Raw genomic sequence first — 19,044 nt, forward strand, 5'->3', positions numbered from 1 at the left:
CACAGGCTTCACCAGACACACAACCAAATGAACCTCGTGGCAGTAACCACCCACAGGTAGCAAGCAATGAAAGTGGACTGTATGAAGTCATGCAGAAGCAAAATGCTATTACTGAGATGCTTGTAAGGCAACAGACGAGGTCTTATCTCCCTTCTAAAGGCATTCCAGTTTTTAAAGGTGACCCTCTCACTTACAAATCATTCATCAGAGCCTTTGAACATGCAGTAGATAGCAAAACTGACAGTCATCAGGACAAGTTGTATTACTTGGAGCAGTATACCAGGGGGGAGCCACAAGAACTTGTTCGTAGCTGTGAGCATATGTCAGCTGACAGAGGCTACCATGAGGCCAGAAAGTTACTCCAGAGGCAATATGGTGATGAGTTGAAGATAGCAAATGCATACATGGATAAAGCTTTGAGATGGCCTCAGATCAAATCAGAAGATGGTAAATCATTGAGTGCCTATGCTCTCTTCCTGATTGGATGTAGGAATACGATGGATGATATTGAATTCATGGAAGAAATGGATAACCCTACTAATATGCGGGTTGTTATTTCGAAGCTTCCTTATAAAATAAGAGAGAAGTGGAGAACAACTGCTTTTGAGATCCATGAAGCAGGAAGAGGACAAGCAAGGTTTTCTCATCTAGTCGACTTCATTGATCGGCAAGCAAAAGTAGCTTTGGATCCACTTTTTGGAGATGTTACAGAAGGTTCACAAACCATCAAAGAAAAGGAAAAGGCTACAAAAGAGAGAAACATCAGGAAGACTGGACAAAGAGAAAGCACATTTGCTACAGGTGTGCAGGACAGAACCATGGAGGCAACTGCAAAGAGAAGCAGCCCTGTAAAAGGTATTGTAACAGCCTTTCACAAACCTTGCCTGTTCTGCCAGAAGAATCATCCTCTTTCTGTCTGCAATAAAATCCAAGAGCTGACAAACATAGGACGTATAGACTTCCTGAAATCTAGAGGCCTGTGTTTTGGATGTCTTACCTTTGGACACCTTAGTAAAAATTGCAAAAAGAGACTCAAGTGTCAGATTTGTTCTCAGTTGCATCCAGACATACTCCATGTCAAGACAGAGGATAACAGTGCTTCTGAAAAGATGGAAGAAAACAATATTGAGAATGATGTAGTGTCTAGTGCCTATGTGTCATTGGGTCAGGAGTTGTGTTGAAACACTGGGGCTGGAGAAGAAGAATGTGTGCTTGCTGTTGTACCAGTTAAGCTTAAGTCAAGAAAGAGTGAGAGATATGTGGAAACATATGCCTTTATAGATCCTGGTAGCACAGCAACATTTTGCACTGAAGACATTCAGAGAAAACTAAATCTCAAAGGAAAGAGCACCCAATTTCTTCTTGACACAATGGCTCAAGACAACTCTGATAGTCACAAGTTAATGAAGAGTGTTGTTCTCACAGATCTTGAGGTGTGTGGTCTTGAAGAAAACACCTACATTGAGCTCCCAAAGGTGTTTACACACAGCCACATCCCAGTGAAGACAGAAAACATACCACGACAGGAAGATATTGCAAAATGGCAGTATCTGAAAGAAGTACGCCTGCCATGTATTAAAGCAGAAGTGGGAATGCTTATTGGTGCCAACGTCCCAAAAGCCATTGAACCATGGCAAGTCATAAACAGCGATGGTAAAGGGCCATATGCAGTTAAAACAGCCCTGGGATGGGTGATCAACGGACCTCTCAGAAGAGACAACGGCCCAAAAACGGACAATGGCAAGCTGCAGAGCTACACAGCTAATCGCATTCTGGTGAGTGAAATAGAAGAACTATTAGTGAAACAGTACAACACAGATTTCCCAGAACGAAGCTGTGAGGAAAAAGAGGAAATGATTACAGGTTCATGCACCTGGTTTCAAGTTCAGCAAAATTAGTTGATGGACATTACAGTATGAGGTTGCCCCTGAGAAATGAAAATGTCAAGATGCCAAATAATCGCTGCATGGCGTAGCAGCGGGCTGACAATCTCAAGAGGAAGTTAAGGAGAAACCCAGACTTCCATAAAGACTATGTAGCATTCATGAGAGACATCATTGACAAAGGCTATGCTGAGAAAATACCAGCTGAGCAGCTCAGTCGCTGTGCTGGTCGTGTGTGGTACATCCCCCACCACGGGGTGTATCATCCCAAGAAAAAGAAAATTAGAGTAGTCTTTGATTGCACGGCTACATACCAGGGTGTCTCACTAAATGAACAGTTGCTCCAAGGACCAGACCTCACTAACAACCTCATTGGTGTCCTATTAAGATTCAGAGAGCATCTAGTGGCACTGATAGCGGATGTAGAGTCTATGTTTTATCAAGTGAGGGTCCCGGAGGAAGACACAGATCTACTGCGGTTTCTGTGGTGGATGGAGGGTGATCTTAACAGCGAAGTGGAAGAGTTCAGGATGAAAGTACACCATTTTGGTGCTACATCTTCACCCAGTTGTGCCTCCTACGCACTGAGAAGAACTGCGGAAGATGCAAAAGAGATTATGAGTTCAGAGGCAGTTGACACTGTGCTAAGACATTTTTATGTTGATGATTGCCTGAAGGCAGTGGAAACAAGTGATCAGGCAGTCAGTCTGATACAAGAACTCACAGCCTTGTGCACCAGAGGAGGTTTCCGTCTCACCAAGTGGGTGAGTAACAGCAAGACAGTCTTGTTGTCCATTCCAGATAACGAAAGAGCACCTGAAGTCAAAGACCTAGACTTGAGCCACAACACACTCCCAATGGAGCGTGCACTCGGTGTGCAATGGTGTACAGAGACTGACAGGTTCAACTTCCAGATAAACATGCAAAACAAGCCTGTCACCAGACGTGGAATCTTATCTACAGTAAGTTCTGTCTTTGACCCCCTTGGCTTTTTGGCACCACTCATATTACCAGCAAAACTCATCTTGCGCGACCTGTGCAAAAGAAACATGGTTGGGATGAAGAGATTGAAGGAGAACATGCAAAGAGATGGCATGAATGGTTAGCAGACTTAGAGAGTTTGGCAGAGTTCAGCATACCCAGATGCATCAAAACAAAAGAGTTTGGGTCCACACAATCAGCACAATTGCATCATTTTGCTGACGCTAGTGAGGAGGGATATGCTACAGCTTCCTACATACTGCTTACCAGTCATGAAAACAAAAAACACTGTTCCCTTCTACTAGGAAAATCAAGAGTGACACCTCTGAAACACGTCACAATACCAAGACTGGAACTGACGGCAGCAGTCGTGGCTGTAAAAATGGATAGAATGTTGAGACAAGAACTTAAGTTTCCATTACAGGAATCCATCTTCTGGACTGATAGCACTACGGTCCTCAGATATCTTTCAAATGAAAGTGCTCGCTTCAAAACCTTTGTAGCAAACAGAGTCACTACAATAAGGGATCATTCTCATCCTACCCAGTGGCGCTACGTTAACTCAGCACTAAATCCAGCAGATCAGGGCTCAAGAGGAGTCAAAGTGAAGAAGTTCATGCAGAACAAAGTCTGGATACACGGCCCGGCTTTCTTGCTGAAACCTGAGAGTGAGTGGCCAGGACAACTGGATGAAAAAGATTTGACAACAGAAAAAGACCCGGAAGTCAAAACGTGCCAGAGTGAGCATGACTAGCACGCAAGAGAGCTACGACACTATCAACAAGCTTATCTCTTACTACTCGACATGGCAACAACTAAAAAAGGCAGTTGCATGGTTTCTCAGACTAAAAGAGATTCTAATGTTACTGAAAAACAAGAAAAAGGAGCTTGATACTACAATCAGTCAGTCTGAGAACAACCCTGAAAACCAGAGAAAGCTCATTGCACAGCACATGAAGAAACTCAAATCAATTCAACAACATCCGTTGACACTGAAAGAGCTGAATGAAGCAGAAACAGAGCTCATACGGATAAGTCAGTCACAGGACTACACTGAAGAAATCTGTGCTCTGAGAGCAAATGCTTTAATCAAGAAAAAGAGCCAGATCTACAAACTTGACCCCGTGTTGCAGGATGGTATACTAAGAGTTGGAGGACGGCTTAATAAAGCTGCAATGCCACAAGAGGCTAAACATCCAGCCATCCTCTCTAAAAGTTCACCTGTAGCCAACCTCATACTTCAACACATCCACCAAGAAGTTGGACACTGTGGTCGCAACTATATGCTGGCAATGCTGTGACAAAAATATTGGATCCCTCAAGCTAATTCAGCTGTGAGGAAGATTATCTCCAAGTGCATTGTGTGCAGAAGACTCAATGCTAAAGCTGGAAGACAAAAGATGGCAGACCTCCCTGAAGACAGGCTACTACCTGATCAGCCACCCTTTACCAACGTGGGGGTTGACTTCTTCGGGCCATTTGAGGTTAAACGTGGAAGAAGTCTTGTTAAACGATATGGTGTGATTTTCACTTGTTTCACTGTGAGAGCTGTTCACAGTGAGATAGCTCACAGCCTGGATACAGATTCCTGCATCAACGCCATACGTAGGTTTATATGCAGAAGAGGACAAGTAAAAATCTTACGCTCAGACAATGGCACAAACTTTGTTGCAGCAGAAAAAGAGCTGCGCAAAGCATTGGAAAACCTGGATCAGATCAAAATACAGAACACCTTGACAGAAAAAGGCATCAAGTGGATTTTCAACACCCCAGCAGCCTCACACCAAGGCGGCGTATGGGAAAGACAAATCCGTACTGTGAGAAAAGTCTTGAACTCTGTGCTACAGCAACAGACACGAGATGATGAAGGACTCCAAACTATCATGTGTGAAATTGAAGCCATCATCAATAACAGACCGATAACACACTCATCAGGTGATCCTAATGATGTTGAAGCCTTAACACCTAATCACTTGTTGCTTATGAAAACACAACCCAACATCCCACCAGGAGTCTTTGAAAAAGAGGATCAGTATGCACGGCGGCGATGGAGGCAGATACAGTATATGGCCGATCTGTTTTGGACTAGATGGACAAGAGAATATCTGCCACTCCTTCAGGAGAGACAAAAGTGGCTCACACCACAGAGAAACTTCTCACCGGGAGATATTGTACTGATAATAGATGAATCTGCCCCTCACAACTCCTGGAATATGGGTCGAGTAATAAAGACATTACCTGACTCCAGTGGTGCAGTGAGGCGAGTCAGTGTGCAGACTAAGACTAACGTACTGGACAGACCTATAAACAAACTGTGCCTGCTGAAACATGCAATGTGAACACTTTGAGAAAGTGAATAAGAGCTTATATATTTAGTTTTTCATCTTTGTGTATTATGATGTACATGTAACAGTACCACAGATATTAGGTTGAAGGTTGTATGGCTCTCATGTTAAATAATATTTGATAATTGTTTTGCATTCAGCATAAGCAATTAGGGGCTGGAAATGTAGGAGCCATATTGATATTGCTATGGCTAATACTACTTTAGTAATTTTCCTTTAAAAAATGTTGAAACGCTCCTTTAATGACGCTGCAGGTGACATCACAGCCACTTAGTTCTCAAACCAGTTTAAGCAGCCTAAGGAGCAATACAGTTTTTTGATGATGAGCCTAGTTGAGCTGAAAGAGAATCTTGTACCTTTGTTTTTACTTTTTCAAGTAAAGTTTTTGAACGAAGTTACCAGAAGATTCTTTTTATGTCAAGCTTATTGCCAAGGGACTGCTTAATAGTGGTGGTAATTACAAGAACACTGAATGGAAGAAAGGTTGCCATCACACTCCCGTTCCTTCCCGTTTTTGGTTGTACAGTCAGCTCTATAATAGCATAAATAAACACAAGTTAGTCTTCACACTGTAATTGGGGAATAACTGTAATAACGCATGTTCATTTAAATAAATGCCAGTTAAGTCATTGTCTTTTGCTGAATGGGGTAACACAGAAGTGAAAGCCCTTGCATTTGTGACGAGAAGCCTATTCATATGAACGGGTATTAGTGACGATTTTCCCGGGAAATTTTCAAAGACTGCGCAGAGGTAGTGCGTTTTAACGTTACCCATGGATGTATAAATGAAGAACAGTTCTACCTCACTCAGCAGTTGGTCTGCAAAACAAGGTAGACAGAGCTAACACACTTCAATTTGCTGTATGAAGGTGAGGCGGCCTGGCCTACTGTTTTTTTTCTGCAAGCACGAAATCACACAGGCAACACTGTTTGGATCCTCAGGTTGAGTGAGGTCCAGAATTACTGTTTATCACCACAGGTGCCACCACAAAGAATGAAATGCAGATCTTCGAGATAGTTACCTGTACTGTCTATTTTTTAGCTGGCTTCAGTTGAGTCAAAGGATACCGTGATGTTACCTTATTTACAGAACTATGTCATGAAAGGCTGAAAATCTGATGTACTGTTAATAGGCTGGCCTATATTTGTAAGAACTTTGAAATGAAATTAAATGAGTAAGTGATAAGATGCTAACACACCTTACAAAGGTCAGAAACAACACCAGATTGCTAACGTTAGCTAACTGAGTTCAAGCTTGCTAAGTTACAAAGCTTGCTTTGCCAATTTTAGCAGCCTGACCAGGTGAAGCAGACTAATGAAATAGGCTATTATTTATAATGTCAACTGTTTAATAATCATGCAGACAAAACAATACTGGACACTGACAGTTTTTGGAGATAAAAATAACTTTACCTCTTTGGCTGAAGTCCACTGCTTGGAATGATGAAGAAGCTGTGCTGTCCAAAGTCAGGTTCAGGAATATCCTGTCACATCTTGTCCCTCAAAAATGACTTGAGTAATGTGAAAAGTTTGATTAATAATGAAGTGGTGTCATCAAAACAGAAACATAAGCCCACAATTATCAGTATGATGCTGATGGATAGTGACAAGACTTGTGAAGGAATGTGGTGCCACCGCTTGACAGAAAATACTGTTTTATACTGTTAAATTACAGTTTGTTATTCTTAACCAAGCATGAACTGTTAATTTACATGTGGGGATGAATATTTAACAGTATTTTACAATTATTATAAAAAACAGTAAGATACTGTTGAAAATTCACCATAAATTTATAGAAATTTGTTACAGTGCAGGGTATCTTTGAGTGATCTGACTCGACTAAATCTAACAAAGACCATCAAGGAGAAGCCGTCACATGAAGCTGGTTATCAACTCTGTAAGTCACCCCAAGGTTTCCCAATATAGACACAAACATGTTCACATAAACAGGGTGGCATTTGTAGCATCTCACCGATCGCAGCATCGACAAGACTACTGACAGCACACAGACATATTTTACAAATGAAGAGCAAACCATAATATTAGACAAATAATAAAGAAGAAGGAGATCATATCCATCATAATCCAGACTGAAGGAAACACTCCTGCAGCTGCCACATGCAGGAAGGACAGACAGCAAAAGAGAAACAAAAAACTGCAGACTGTGTGAATAATGATAATAAGGATCATATGTTTCTTCTATCCAGCTCTTTTCAGGATACTCAAAGACACTTTACAAAGATTACAATGATCAAAGAAAACACACAGTAAAATATTTGTGACACAAAACATTAATCACACAATAAAAACAGTTCAAGGCGTAAGTTAAGAGCAGGTATTTTGAATTGTGGGTATTTTCATAAGGGTGCCTGATGTTTTCAGCTGGACACAGGGCTGTATAATATCACTGCTCCATCAGTAGAGCACGAGTACATCTGACCATCATTACATTTGTGTATTCAGTTAAATGAATGTTCTGCTTAGATATAGACTATTCTTATTTCTTATGGTGTGTGAGAGTTATATATGATTTAATACATTTAGTCATCATCTGTCTGTCATCTGATCTGCAGACACATAATTAAATGTATTGAATTATATACATGTGAGTGCAGCTTTCTCTTTTTTATATGGGTACATTTAGAATAACACACCAGTCCATCAGAGCGCAGTATAAAACTGACTTGGGAGCAAATAAAAAGTCAATATAAAAACATCATTCAAAGCAGTCAGTAGACTGACTTTCATGGCTTTATAAGTACAACAAGTACAAGGCTTTAGTGCTTCAATCAGTCTGTGTTGTAGGATGAAATTGGTTTATAAAAGTACAATGAAGTAACACTTTTCCCTCCTCTGTACACTGAGAATGAAATTAATTTCATCTTTGACAAAGGTTTAGTCTTAATATCACACCTTTATTCAGTTTAATACACAAACATATTTGTTCTCCAGTGACATCATCAACATCAGTCATGATGACAACAGGTTTGGATCAAATGAACAGTTGTAGACACATTTTAAACTCACTAGGTGGCAGCACCTCTCAGCAAAAGACAAAAGACATCAGAGGACTGAGACAACTTTGTTCTAATGATGTAAAATGACACTGTAAATAATTTCTCTGTAAAAACAGTAAAGTGCTGCCTACAGAGCGGAGCGCCAACATGGTTGAAAAGAAAGTACATTTGGCCTCAACATAATATTCTACATGATCCAAGAGGTTCACACGGTAACTGTTATTTTACATTTATTTGGTTTGTATCTGTTTCTAACATTTGTGACCTTGAATGGACAATTTAATATGTTTTCTGTTGTTATGCTAACGTGTCGGGACCTGTCTATATCATATATTCATGTGAAAGTCTATTGTTGAGCCTGTCTAAATGCTGGACATTTGTTGAGAGACTTTAAAATAATAAGAGATTTATTTTTCAAATTCTTTTTTATGTATTTTATTTTTCTAGTTTTCACGGTGTCTGCGGAGGATAAAGACATGGAATAAAACTCAAAGAGACATCTGTATGATGCGTGGCCATTATTTTCTTTGGACCGGTTTAGTTACAATCCTCATACTAGCTTACTACTATGTTATAGTGCATAAAAATATTAATGTAAATGTTCAAATCTTTGTTGGGTTAGGATGTAAATTGTTTATCTTAATATATGTTGTATTGTTATTGGGACTGACAATTATAACATGCACATACTGTGAAAAAATCAAAAAGGGAGCACATCTCAAGTCTGTGAGGACAAAATACTCACATTTCAGTTATTTATTTGTCTCACATCACAAAAACAAACGCTTACGCGTTTCAGCACAAAGCCTTCATCAGAGCGTTTGTAGTACTATGCAGGTTCAATTTGATAATATACACAAGGTCAGAGAAAGAACACAGCTGGGGGCGGGACCCAATTATTTAATAACCAATCACTTTTCTTTATCTATGCCTCAGATAACTCACCTCCATAACATTACGTTTCACAGAACATTATTACTGGCCACCTTTAAACTGTACCTTACATGTGAAAAATGAATAAATGAATAAATAAATAAATAAATAACTATAATTGCCCTGCCATGAACTGGCGACTTGTCCAGGGTGAACCCCGCCTCTCGCCCAGTGTCAGCTGGGATAGGCTCCAGCAGCCCGCGACCCTTATGGAATAAGCGGTTACACAAAATTGATGGCTTGATAAAATATAATTTAATAATAAATAAATAGATAAATAAATGAAAAAAATATATATAGAAATAAATAAATCCTAACCCAATAGATGCGGTAACTGTGCCTGCTGCAATAATACAACAAATATAAAATTATTTAATCATCCCCAGGGAGGAAAATTTCTATTCAGGAATTTATAAACTGTAAGTCGACCCATGTGGTTTACATGTTATCATGTCCCTGTGGGCTAGAATATGTGGGACAGACCAAATGACCCTTGAAACAACGTATATCTGAGCACAAAACTGCAAACGGTACAGACAATATGGATTATTCAACTACAAAACATTATGCTGAAGCTAATCACGGTTCACCCTCTTCATTGAGGTTCTGTGGGATTGAGAAAGTCACGATACCCACTGGAGGAGGAGATATTCTAAAGAAAGTGGCCCAAAGACAAATGTTCTGCATATACACACTCAACACTATGGCACCAAATGCACTTAATGATGATTTCAGTCTAAGATGTTTAGGATTTCATTTATTTATTTATTTAATTTCATTTCATGTATTTATTTATTTTATTTGTTTGTTTTCTTTTCCATTTATTGATTCATCATCATCATTATTATTAGTATTATTATTATTATTATTATTATTATTATTATTATTATTATTATTCATTTATTCATTTATTCATTTTTCACATGTAAGGTACAGTTTAAAGGTGGCCAGTAATAATGTTCTGTGAAACGTAATGTTATATGGAAGTGAGTTATTTGAGGCATAGCTAAAGAAAAGTGATTGGTTCTTGAATAATTGGGTCCCGCCCCCAGCTGTGTTCTTTCTCTGACCTTGTGTATATTATCAAATTGAACCTGCATAGTACTACAAACGCTCTGATGAAGGCTTTGTGCCGAAACGCCTAAGCGTTTGTTTTTTGTGATGTGAGCCAAATAAATAACTGAAATGTGAGTATTTTGTCCTCGCAGACTTAAGATGTGCTCCCTTTTTGATTTTTTGGACTTGTTCACTGGATTTTGGGTTCAGCGCTCCACTGAGGATCTCATTGTTGAAGCGGAACCTCCTTCTCTGAATTGATGCACATACTGTCATTACAGTGTTAATGTACAATGAGCAATAGAGACCTGCTCCCTGTACATGATCTTAGATGACACTTAAGGCCAGCTGCAGTACGTGTTTGAGGAGGGTTACATGGAATAAAAAAAGGCCATGGACGTGAGGAACAAGTGCTGATGGAGCTGCAGCTCCAGTTACAGTTAATACTGTACACTTCTGTGCTGCGTGATTTTCGGTTTGTGTACTTTTAAATATTTACTCAGGAGACAGAGGCAGCAGAGGTGGGGGGTCCTGCTGTATGAATATCACGCGCTGTTCAGTCATTATATTGACTGACCTGAAAAAAGGTGAGGATTTTCCCTCTAAAATCACAAACTTGATGAGTTGAAGAAGCTCAACAGTCAGGATGTCCGCACGGTGCTGTCCAAGGTGCTGATCCTGCGCTCGGAGCAGAGAAGCTGCGTCTCTGTCTCTGTGTGAAGATCTGCACTTTTAAATGAACAGACTTTTTTTTTTATTATTGCAGCAAAACAATGAGGCTTCATCAAACACACGGACTCTCTGTCTCTCTCGTTCTTTGTGTTTTTTCCCCTCATGTCCTCACAGCGAATTTTAACAGAACAGTAGTCCACATGTGGAGGACTATACTGTCTCCTGTTATCCAGGGGATTTGTCTGAACTGTGTAGAAAAAGATGGGATTCCACAGTTTCAGGGTTTAACCCTTTTTATCGCGCTCTGAGCTCAGATAATCTGACCTGAGAGCGCGCTGGATGCGTGGCTGTGCACACGGCTGCAGCAGCATGTGTGTGTGTTGGAGAGGGAGGTGGACTGTGGACTGTTGCACACAATGGTTCTGGAAGTCACTAATAACTTATTCCGACCTCTGTGAGTTGACCGCATCACTGCAGTTACTGACGCTGCTGCGCCTGTTGGCAGCCTTAATGAGCGGAGTCACCTCCACCTGCCGTGTGACGCACCTTTTCTTACAGATGAGGACAGACAACATGACAGCACCATCAACCGGAGTAACCGTCGCGTGCCCTCAGCTTCACTGTTGGAAATACCAGCCATGATTTCCCTGATAACTTGCCTCTTAGCGTGCATTCAGGAGGACAATCTTGTGCATCTTGGTTGTCACGGTGCAGCTGCTGGTGGGCAAAACTTTTGTAGCTCCCATACCACAAACATGCACTGTCTGCACAACTGCACAGCTGGACATGAGACACCACCTCCTAGTGACAAGCAAATAGTTAGGATGTCATTTAAAGTCCTCTACTGAACTGTCATTACAAACTAAGACCAATAAGTTAACATTAATAAGAAGCATCATGGGAATAAACTCAATGCATCAAACACCAACCTCAAATGCAGACATTTGAAACTCTGTCCATCTAAAGTCTCACCAACACAAACAACTTGGTTACAGTTTGAAGTTAAAGAATAGGTTCACATACTTTTCAAGTGTGTCTTCAAACAAAACTCACATTTCCAAAATGCACATTAAAAGAACTGTTGGTCACTTGATCACCAAGAGTAACAAGTTGAAAGTAATCTGTCTGAAATGTCAAAGAGTCATTGTTTCTTACCTTACCTCTTAATGAAAACCAAGTCCTGTCCAGTCCAACTGCATCTTTTGACCCTCTGAAGCTGTGTGTGTGTCCTGAGTGTTCTAAAGGCTCCCTGTTATATATGGTTCTAACCAGGTTCTAGAATGTTGACGAGTCATCAGAGGAACATCTTCAAAGGAAGTCTGTGACGTCACAGAGGCTGACACACACACACACACACAAACACACACACACACACACACACACACACACACACACACACACACACACACACATGTGGTTCATATGTCAGATTGAGGTTTAACTATGTGACGTTATTCTTTTGGTTGTTTATTCTAATATAAACAGGCGCGCGCTGATCTTTATCTTTACACGCGTCTCGTGTATCCAGAGAAGCAGCCCGATGAAAATTTGATCCCGCGTGTAAGACCGGAAGTGAAACAAGAAAGTGAATTTAAAATGACTGAAATTTGTATCGTGACAAAATGTTGTCGATTTTAACTCACTTTCTTCCATGTGACAATCAGCCTGTTATTTGCAAAGAATAAACCTGCTTCTAGTTTCCGATGACAAGCTGCACATCAACATCCACTGCTAATGAAATGTACTAAATAAATGAAGACAAACAGCAGAGGAAGAGTGTCTTCAGAGAGACAGAGTGAGGACATGTGACAGCAAACCTCAGTCCAGAGGATTTTGTCCCTCCAGCGCACAATTTGCATCTTCCTTGTTAAATAATGTGAAGTATTTCTACACGCAGGTGTCAGACGTGGTGTTGTGTGTCTCATTCAGATGGTAGATCCACAAGTTAGTGTCTTAATGATGAGAGGTGTTTGAATTGATGACACTCTGTGATTGTTAAGTGATGAATTAAAGCGCTCCGTGACCTCGACCCGTAAGAGCAACACAACAAAACATATACACGTGTCTAACATTAAATCTGAAAAATAATATAGCACATGCCATTACTATTTTATTTTGCTGTCAAATACTTTCATTAGTGTATGGCTATATTACAAGGACATTTTTCCTGTTGCTGCAATGATGTTTTATTTTCTAAATTTGTAGGTAGGGAAACCTACTGTGTTAATTAGAATGTTTCACAAATAGTTAAAACACCACTTAGTAATTTCTGTGAATATGTAATAATATGATATAACCAACAAATGAAAAATTTCACTGCGGGGACTAAACACATTTGTCGGAAAAACATTTTCAGATAATTTATTATTATTATTATTATTATTATTATTATTATTATTATTATTATTATTATTATAATAGTGATATTTTCTTTTGGGGGGAGTTATAATTGAAGTAATTGAAGGTGTTAAAGCTCGGAGCAGCAGAGGAAGAGTGTCTTCAGAGAGAGTGAGGTGGCTCTTAAAAGAGCCGTTGTGTTTGTGGAGCAGCAGCAGATAGTTTAAGCTCTCTCTCCGCGGATGCGACGGGCCAGCTGGATGTCTTTGGGCATGATGGTGACTCTCTTGGCGTGGATGGCGCACAGGTTGGTGTCCTCAAAGAGTCCGACCAGGTAAGCCTCGCTGGCCTCCTGCAGAGCCATGACAGCGGAGCTCTGGAAGCGCAGGTCGGTCTTGAAATCCTGAGCGATCTCTCTGACCAGGCGCTGGAAGGGCAGCTTGCGGATGAGCAGCTCGGTGGATTTCTGGTAGCGACGGATCTCTCTCAGAGCCACGGTACCGGGCCTGTAACGATGAGGCTTCTTGACGCCGCCGGTGGCCGGTGCGCTCTTACGGGCAGCCTTGGTGGCCAGCTGCTTCCTGGGAGCTTTGCCTCCGGTGGATTTACGAGCGGTCTGCTTGGTTCTTGCCATCGTTCCTTCTTTCTCTCGACAGAAGTATGAAAAGTAAAGACACGAGACACGCTGCTCTTAAACTGTGGGACCGGCTGGGATCATGACGCTGCTTCAGACCTCCGCCTCCTGATTGGTGAGAGGCTCCTCTTGGAGCTCAGCACCGACAGGAGGAGCGACCCACTGCCCGAATCTCCGCTGCTGATTGGAGAGAAATGTGTTCAAAAAGTCCGCCACAATCCAGAGCGGTCGACCTCTGCTGGAGGCTCTGCTGTGGTTGGTCTGACGGACCCCAGACCCCGTCCGCGCGCGCTCCCTGAGCATATAATTGGGGTTTGACTATCTGGTCTTCAGTTTCTGTTAGTCTCGACTTCGGAAAGCATCTAACAAAATGAGCGGACGAGGAAAGACCGGTGGTAAAGCCAGAGCTAAGGCAAAGACCCGCTCCTCTCGTGCTGGGCTCCAGTTCCCAGTCGGCCGTGTTCACAGGCTGCTGAGGAAGGGCAACTATGCGGAGCGTGTGGGTGCCGGCGCCCCCGTCTACCTGGCGGCCGTGCTGGAGTACCTGACCGCTGAGATCCTGGAGTTGGCTGGAAACGCTGCCCGCGACAACAAGAAGACCCGTATCATCCCCCGTCACCTGCAGCTGGCTGTCCGCAACGACGAGGAGCTCAACAAACTCCTGGGTGGAGTCACCATCGCTCAGGGCGGCGTGCTGCCCAACATCCAGGCTGTTCTGCTGCCCAAGAAGACCGAGAAGCCCGCCAAGAAGTAAAGCTGCTGGATCCTCAACCAGACCCCAAAACGGCTCTTTTCAGAGCCACACACTCTCCTCATAAAGAGCTCTGTCTTATGTCTCATGCACACAAACACACTGGAACTCTCACCATGTCTTACTAATGTTGTGGAACTCTGAAAATCATTTACAACCACAGTGGCTTTTCACCACACATCATCTTCATTAAGCTGCAGGAGTTTACAACAACTTTCTTTTCATTTCCTCTCGCAGTAGCGGCTGTTCTCTCCGCCATCGATCAAGTAACGCCAACTATCCGTCATTTAACAGTCCAGTCAGTGAAAACACCAACTGTTACAATTATTACTAAAATGACAAATCAAACACAACAGACAACAACACGTTTTCTCTGAGGGAAACTACATTACAGTCCACAACTGTCAGTGCGTCATGACGCGGAGTTAAAGTACAGTAGATAATACAGTCATCACTCACAACATGTTGAACAACACAACATGAAGAAACTTTTCACTCTCTGCTCTACCATGTAAATCACTTTGTAACTTTCTTTTGAAAAGCGCTTTGAAACGCAACATTTCACATATTTTATTTTTGTCACACTTACTTGACACTAAAATAAACCTACAAACATTTAATGGTAAATCAGTTCTTTTTTTTAATGACATAAAAAGTGGCCTTTAACGTTTGATGTTTGCAATATCTCCTTTGTCCCAAAGACATTCAACCCTGCATCATTTTAACATTGAATATTGATCTAATAAAATCCGCCCATTTTAGTGAAATGGACTTTAATCTAAATGTAATTATCATATTCATTTATCACATCTTTTTTTAAAAATAATAATGATTAATACTTCAGATGGGATATTTACATTTTGTTCAGGAGCTGTGATGGCTTTTTATAAACTTGAATTTTGGCTTGATGTATTTTCTTGTTGTTTTCCTTTTCTTTGTTGTTTGTTTTTTGTCTTTTTTGAATGAAGAAGTTTTAACTTTAAATGTTTATTAATGTCAGTATATCACCACCTATGGATCATTTATAACTGCTGTGTGTGGAATTAAATGTTAAATCATGAAACACTAAATGATAAATGTAGTATTTTAAAGAACTTCACTAAGTCTGATTTTACTATGAATAATATTTAAGCTGCTTATTGTAGGTAACTGTAGATTATCAGTAAAAATGAAGTAAAACCACAGTCAGTATCAGTGTCACTGTCACTTCATCTGGACAATATTCTCTTTTAAAATGTAATAATTTTCTAACCAAGAAAATCAAAAGGAACAATTTTCACTTTCAGCTGTTAAAAATGTAGGAATGACCACTGAGTGACCGCCCAGTGAAACTCCCTCCATCTGCTCTCTATCAGGTCCTCAGAAAGTCTAGAAATACAGACTGTCTGTCCTCAAGCAGCAGACTCGATTCAGTCTGTGAAAGAAAAAGCGAACGAAATGTCTGGCAGAGGAAAGGGAGGAAAAGGACTGGGTAAAGGAGGCGCTAAGCGTCACCGTAAAGTTCTCCGTGATAACATCCAGGGAATCACCAAGCCCGCTATCCGCCGTCTGGCTCGCCGTGGTGGAGTGAAGCGCATCTCCGGTCTGATCTACGAGGAGACCCGCGGTGTGTTGAAGGTCTTCCTGGAGAACGTCATCCGTGATGCCGTCACCTACACCGAGCACGCCAAGAGAAAGACGGTGACCGCCATGGATGTGGTGTATGCTCTGAAGAGACAGGGACGCACTCTGTACGGCTTCGGAGGTTAAAGCGCTCATTCTGTGTCTTTAGAGAAAAAAAACAAAGGTCCTTTTAAGGACCACACACTCACTCTGTCAAGAGCTCAAGTCCTTTATCAGTACTCTTATCTTTTTAAACTATCATTTAATGTTATCTCAAATGTTTAAAATGAGAAATTTAAAGATATATGTGAAGTAGTAATAAATCTGGTATGGGGCACTAAGCTGCTTTACTCTTTTGGATCACAAACATTTTATTTTGTCAGTATTTGTGTAGACGATATGGATGTTGGTAAATTTGATAAACAATATTCCTACATCATTTTTATTCCGTCTATATTCAAGGGATTTCAATTTACAATATTGCAAAATATGGTATGATTAATGAACAAAGTAGGTTTTATAGTGTTATACACTGAATTAATAAACTCAGCTGAATAAAACTATTGTTATTATGACGTTATCTCAGATTTTGAAAACGCAAAATGTTTTATTTAATGTGTGTAAAGTGGGGTCCTCAAGGGTGCTTCTTCCTTTACTCTCCTTGGCCTAAAGTACCACCACAAAATCTGAATTTAATAAAAATTCAGTGTTCCTTGTAGCAGAAAAGGGTAGTATTTTAAGAAAAATTATTTTAATAATGTATTAATGTAAATGTTTAAGACATTGCAAATTAGATCGATATATAAATTAGATTAATTATATGAATTACATTTAAAGTTAGTTAAGTTTTTATGTAATATTTAAATTTTATTATATTATTTAAATTTAAGAGTAATTACAATATTGCGAGGCAACCAATAATTATTTTCACTGTGTGAAATGGTGATTATGCTGTGAAAATTAATGGTGGGTAAAAATCTGTTGTGACAAAGTGAAGAAATGTTGTGAGCCAGAGCCAATGGGATTTATTTGTTCAGTTTAGGTTGTAATGTTTGACTTCTTCCAAAACTCTACAAACTTGAAGAAAAACGTGATGAAGACACGAAAGTTCATTTAAAAAAATATATAAAAAAAATAGTTTTCTTAGATTTTGAAAACTGTAGCAGTAAAGTTTAGTAGTAAAGTAAAGTTTAGTAGGAAAGTAAATCTGAGGCATTAAGCTTTTCCTTACCTCTCCTCTGCCTCAAGTACCACCACAGAGTTTTTATTCAGTGTTCATGTAGACTAGATGATTTCAATCAACATTTTCTTTGATCACTTAGAAAAAAATTAGAATGGTAATATCAATTATTGAAAAGATAATGAGTTAAGGTTTTATTGGAACGAAATTTATTAGTTCAACCAAGGTTGAAAGGTTTAGAAATAAAAACCTTCCAAGAAGACTACAACTGGTATAATAATAATCGTTAAATCCCTCATAGTCAACTTGTTTAAAATTAAATCCAACATGTGATGAAATCACGAAAGAATCAGGAGCTCCGCTCTCAGTTGAAGTGTTGTGTGGTCCTGAAAAGGACCTTTGTGTTGTTGGAGTGAGTGAGTGAGTGTAGCGGGTTTACTTGGAGCTGGTGTACTTGGTCACAGCCTTTGTTCCCTCAGACACGGCGTGCTTGGCCAGCTCACCGGGCAGCAGCAGGCGGACGGCGGTCTGGATCTCCCTGGAGGTGATGGTGGAGCGCTTGTTGTAGTGAGCCAGACGGGAGGCCTCACCGGCGATGCGCTCAAAGATGTCGCTCACAAACGAGTTCATGATGCCCATGGCCTTGGAGGAGATGCCGGTGTCGGGGTGGACCTGCTTCAGAACCTTGTACACGTAGATGGCGTAGCTCTCCTTCCTGGTCCTCTTCCTCTTCTTGCCGCTCTTGGTGGCTTTAGAGACGGCTTTCTTTGAGCCCTTCTTCGGTGCTTTCGCTGGTTCAGGCATTTTCGTTTCCAACCAAACTGGTCAAACGAGTGACTTGAGAGCGATCAAGAGGCTCTATATGTATGTGCATGAGGTGAAGAGTAGTGGGCTGTTACTCACACAGGATTGGCTGACTTGTGCTCGAGACTGCGCATGTGCAGGAATAGAGAGACCCTCTAAAGCCCCTCCAGAAGTAAAGAAGCATCCTGTCATCACCGATGCATGTATTTGTACATAATAGGGGAGACCGGGGTTGTTGGTGACACTTTTTGTTTGAGCGTCAGTAAGTCGGTGGTTGTCAGTGCTATATATATATATTGTGTGTTAATGTGTCAATGTGACATATGAACAGGTCCATTCTTACAACCTGCCCCACCGCTGGGGTGGGTTGAAACATGAGCTGGTGATAGATGTTAGGAAGGATGGGAAGTTTGCTGATTTAAGATCCATGTGTATAAAAAGAACTTTATTTTTAAGAATGAAGAATAAACAGTTTTGAACAAAAAGCATCAAAAAAGTTACAACTAAAGCATGAAAAACAAGAGACTAAAATGTGACTTAAACTCACTGATATTTTCAGTAAGTGAATATGATTAAAACTAATAATAATCAACTGTAGCAGCTAACAGAGTCAGTTTCTTCAGGGCTGTGGTCAGATCTGCACACTGGGGAAAATTGTGACATGTAACCATTTGCAGCAAAGTCACTGAGACAACTTGCCTCAGAGTTACATGTGTTGTTGCTCGCTACATCACAAAGTAACTTTAATATATGACTTGAATTTAGGTATCAAAATACACACTATATGCACTAAATGCACTATACTGTATAAAAAACAATATCATTGATGTACTGATTTATGAAAGGTTT

At 40.5% G+C, this 19,044-nt stretch overlaps 4 protein-coding genes across 4 annotated transcripts; 2 read left to right on the forward strand and 2 right to left on the reverse strand.

The window, feature by feature from the left end:
- Positions 1-13,400: 13,400 nt before the first annotated feature.
- On the reverse strand, positions 13,401-13,873 carry LOC146330752 (histone H3). The gene has a single exon (XM_084747304.1). The coding sequence runs from the start codon at positions 13,856-13,858 to the stop codon at positions 13,448-13,450; it is 411 nt and encodes a 136-aa protein (XP_084603430.1). The 5' UTR covers positions 13,859-13,873; the 3' UTR covers positions 13,401-13,447.
- Positions 13,874-14,228: 355 nt separating this feature from the next.
- LOC146330753 (histone H2A-like) lies at positions 14,229-14,662 on the forward strand. The gene has a single exon (XM_084747434.1). The coding sequence runs from the start codon at positions 14,229-14,231 to the stop codon at positions 14,610-14,612; it is 384 nt and encodes a 127-aa protein (XP_084603560.1). The 3' UTR covers positions 14,613-14,662.
- Positions 14,663-15,982: 1,320 nt separating this feature from the next.
- On the forward strand, positions 15,983-16,394 carry LOC146330754 (histone H4). The gene has a single exon (XM_084747518.1). It carries the CDS (start codon positions 16,047-16,049, stop codon positions 16,356-16,358), a length of 312 nt encoding a protein of 103 aa, XP_084603644.1. The 5' UTR covers positions 15,983-16,046; the 3' UTR covers positions 16,359-16,394.
- A 1,376-nt stretch (positions 16,395-17,770) lies between these two features.
- LOC146330755 (histone H2B 3-like) lies at positions 17,771-18,222 on the reverse strand. Its single transcript, XM_084714275.1, has one exon. It carries the CDS (start codon positions 18,193-18,195, stop codon positions 17,827-17,829), a length of 369 nt encoding a protein of 122 aa, XP_084570401.1. The 5' UTR covers positions 18,196-18,222; the 3' UTR covers positions 17,771-17,826.
- Between the last annotated feature and the right edge of the window lie 822 nt (positions 18,223-19,044).

This window comes from Lutjanus erythropterus, chromosome 3 (assembly GCF_056507025.1).
Source record: "Lutjanus erythropterus isolate fLutEry1 chromosome 3, fLutEry1.hap2, whole genome shotgun sequence".
NCBI lineage: Eukaryota > Metazoa > Chordata > Actinopteri > Lutjaniformes > Lutjanidae > Lutjanus > Lutjanus erythropterus.

Coding starts and splice junctions, on each gene's coding strand:
- LOC146330752 (XM_084747304.1), bottom strand. CDS start 13,858: ATGGCAAGAACCAAGCAGACCGCTCGTAAATCCACCGGAGGCAAAGCT.
- LOC146330753 (XM_084747434.1), top strand. CDS start 14,229: ATGAGCGGACGAGGAAAGACCGGTGGTAAAGCCAGAGCTAAGGCAAAG.
- LOC146330754 (XM_084747518.1), top strand. CDS start 16,047: ATGTCTGGCAGAGGAAAGGGAGGAAAAGGACTGGGTAAAGGAGGCGCT.
- LOC146330755 (XM_084714275.1), bottom strand. CDS start 18,195: ATGCCTGAACCAGCGAAAGCACCGAAGAAGGGCTCAAAGAAAGCCGTC.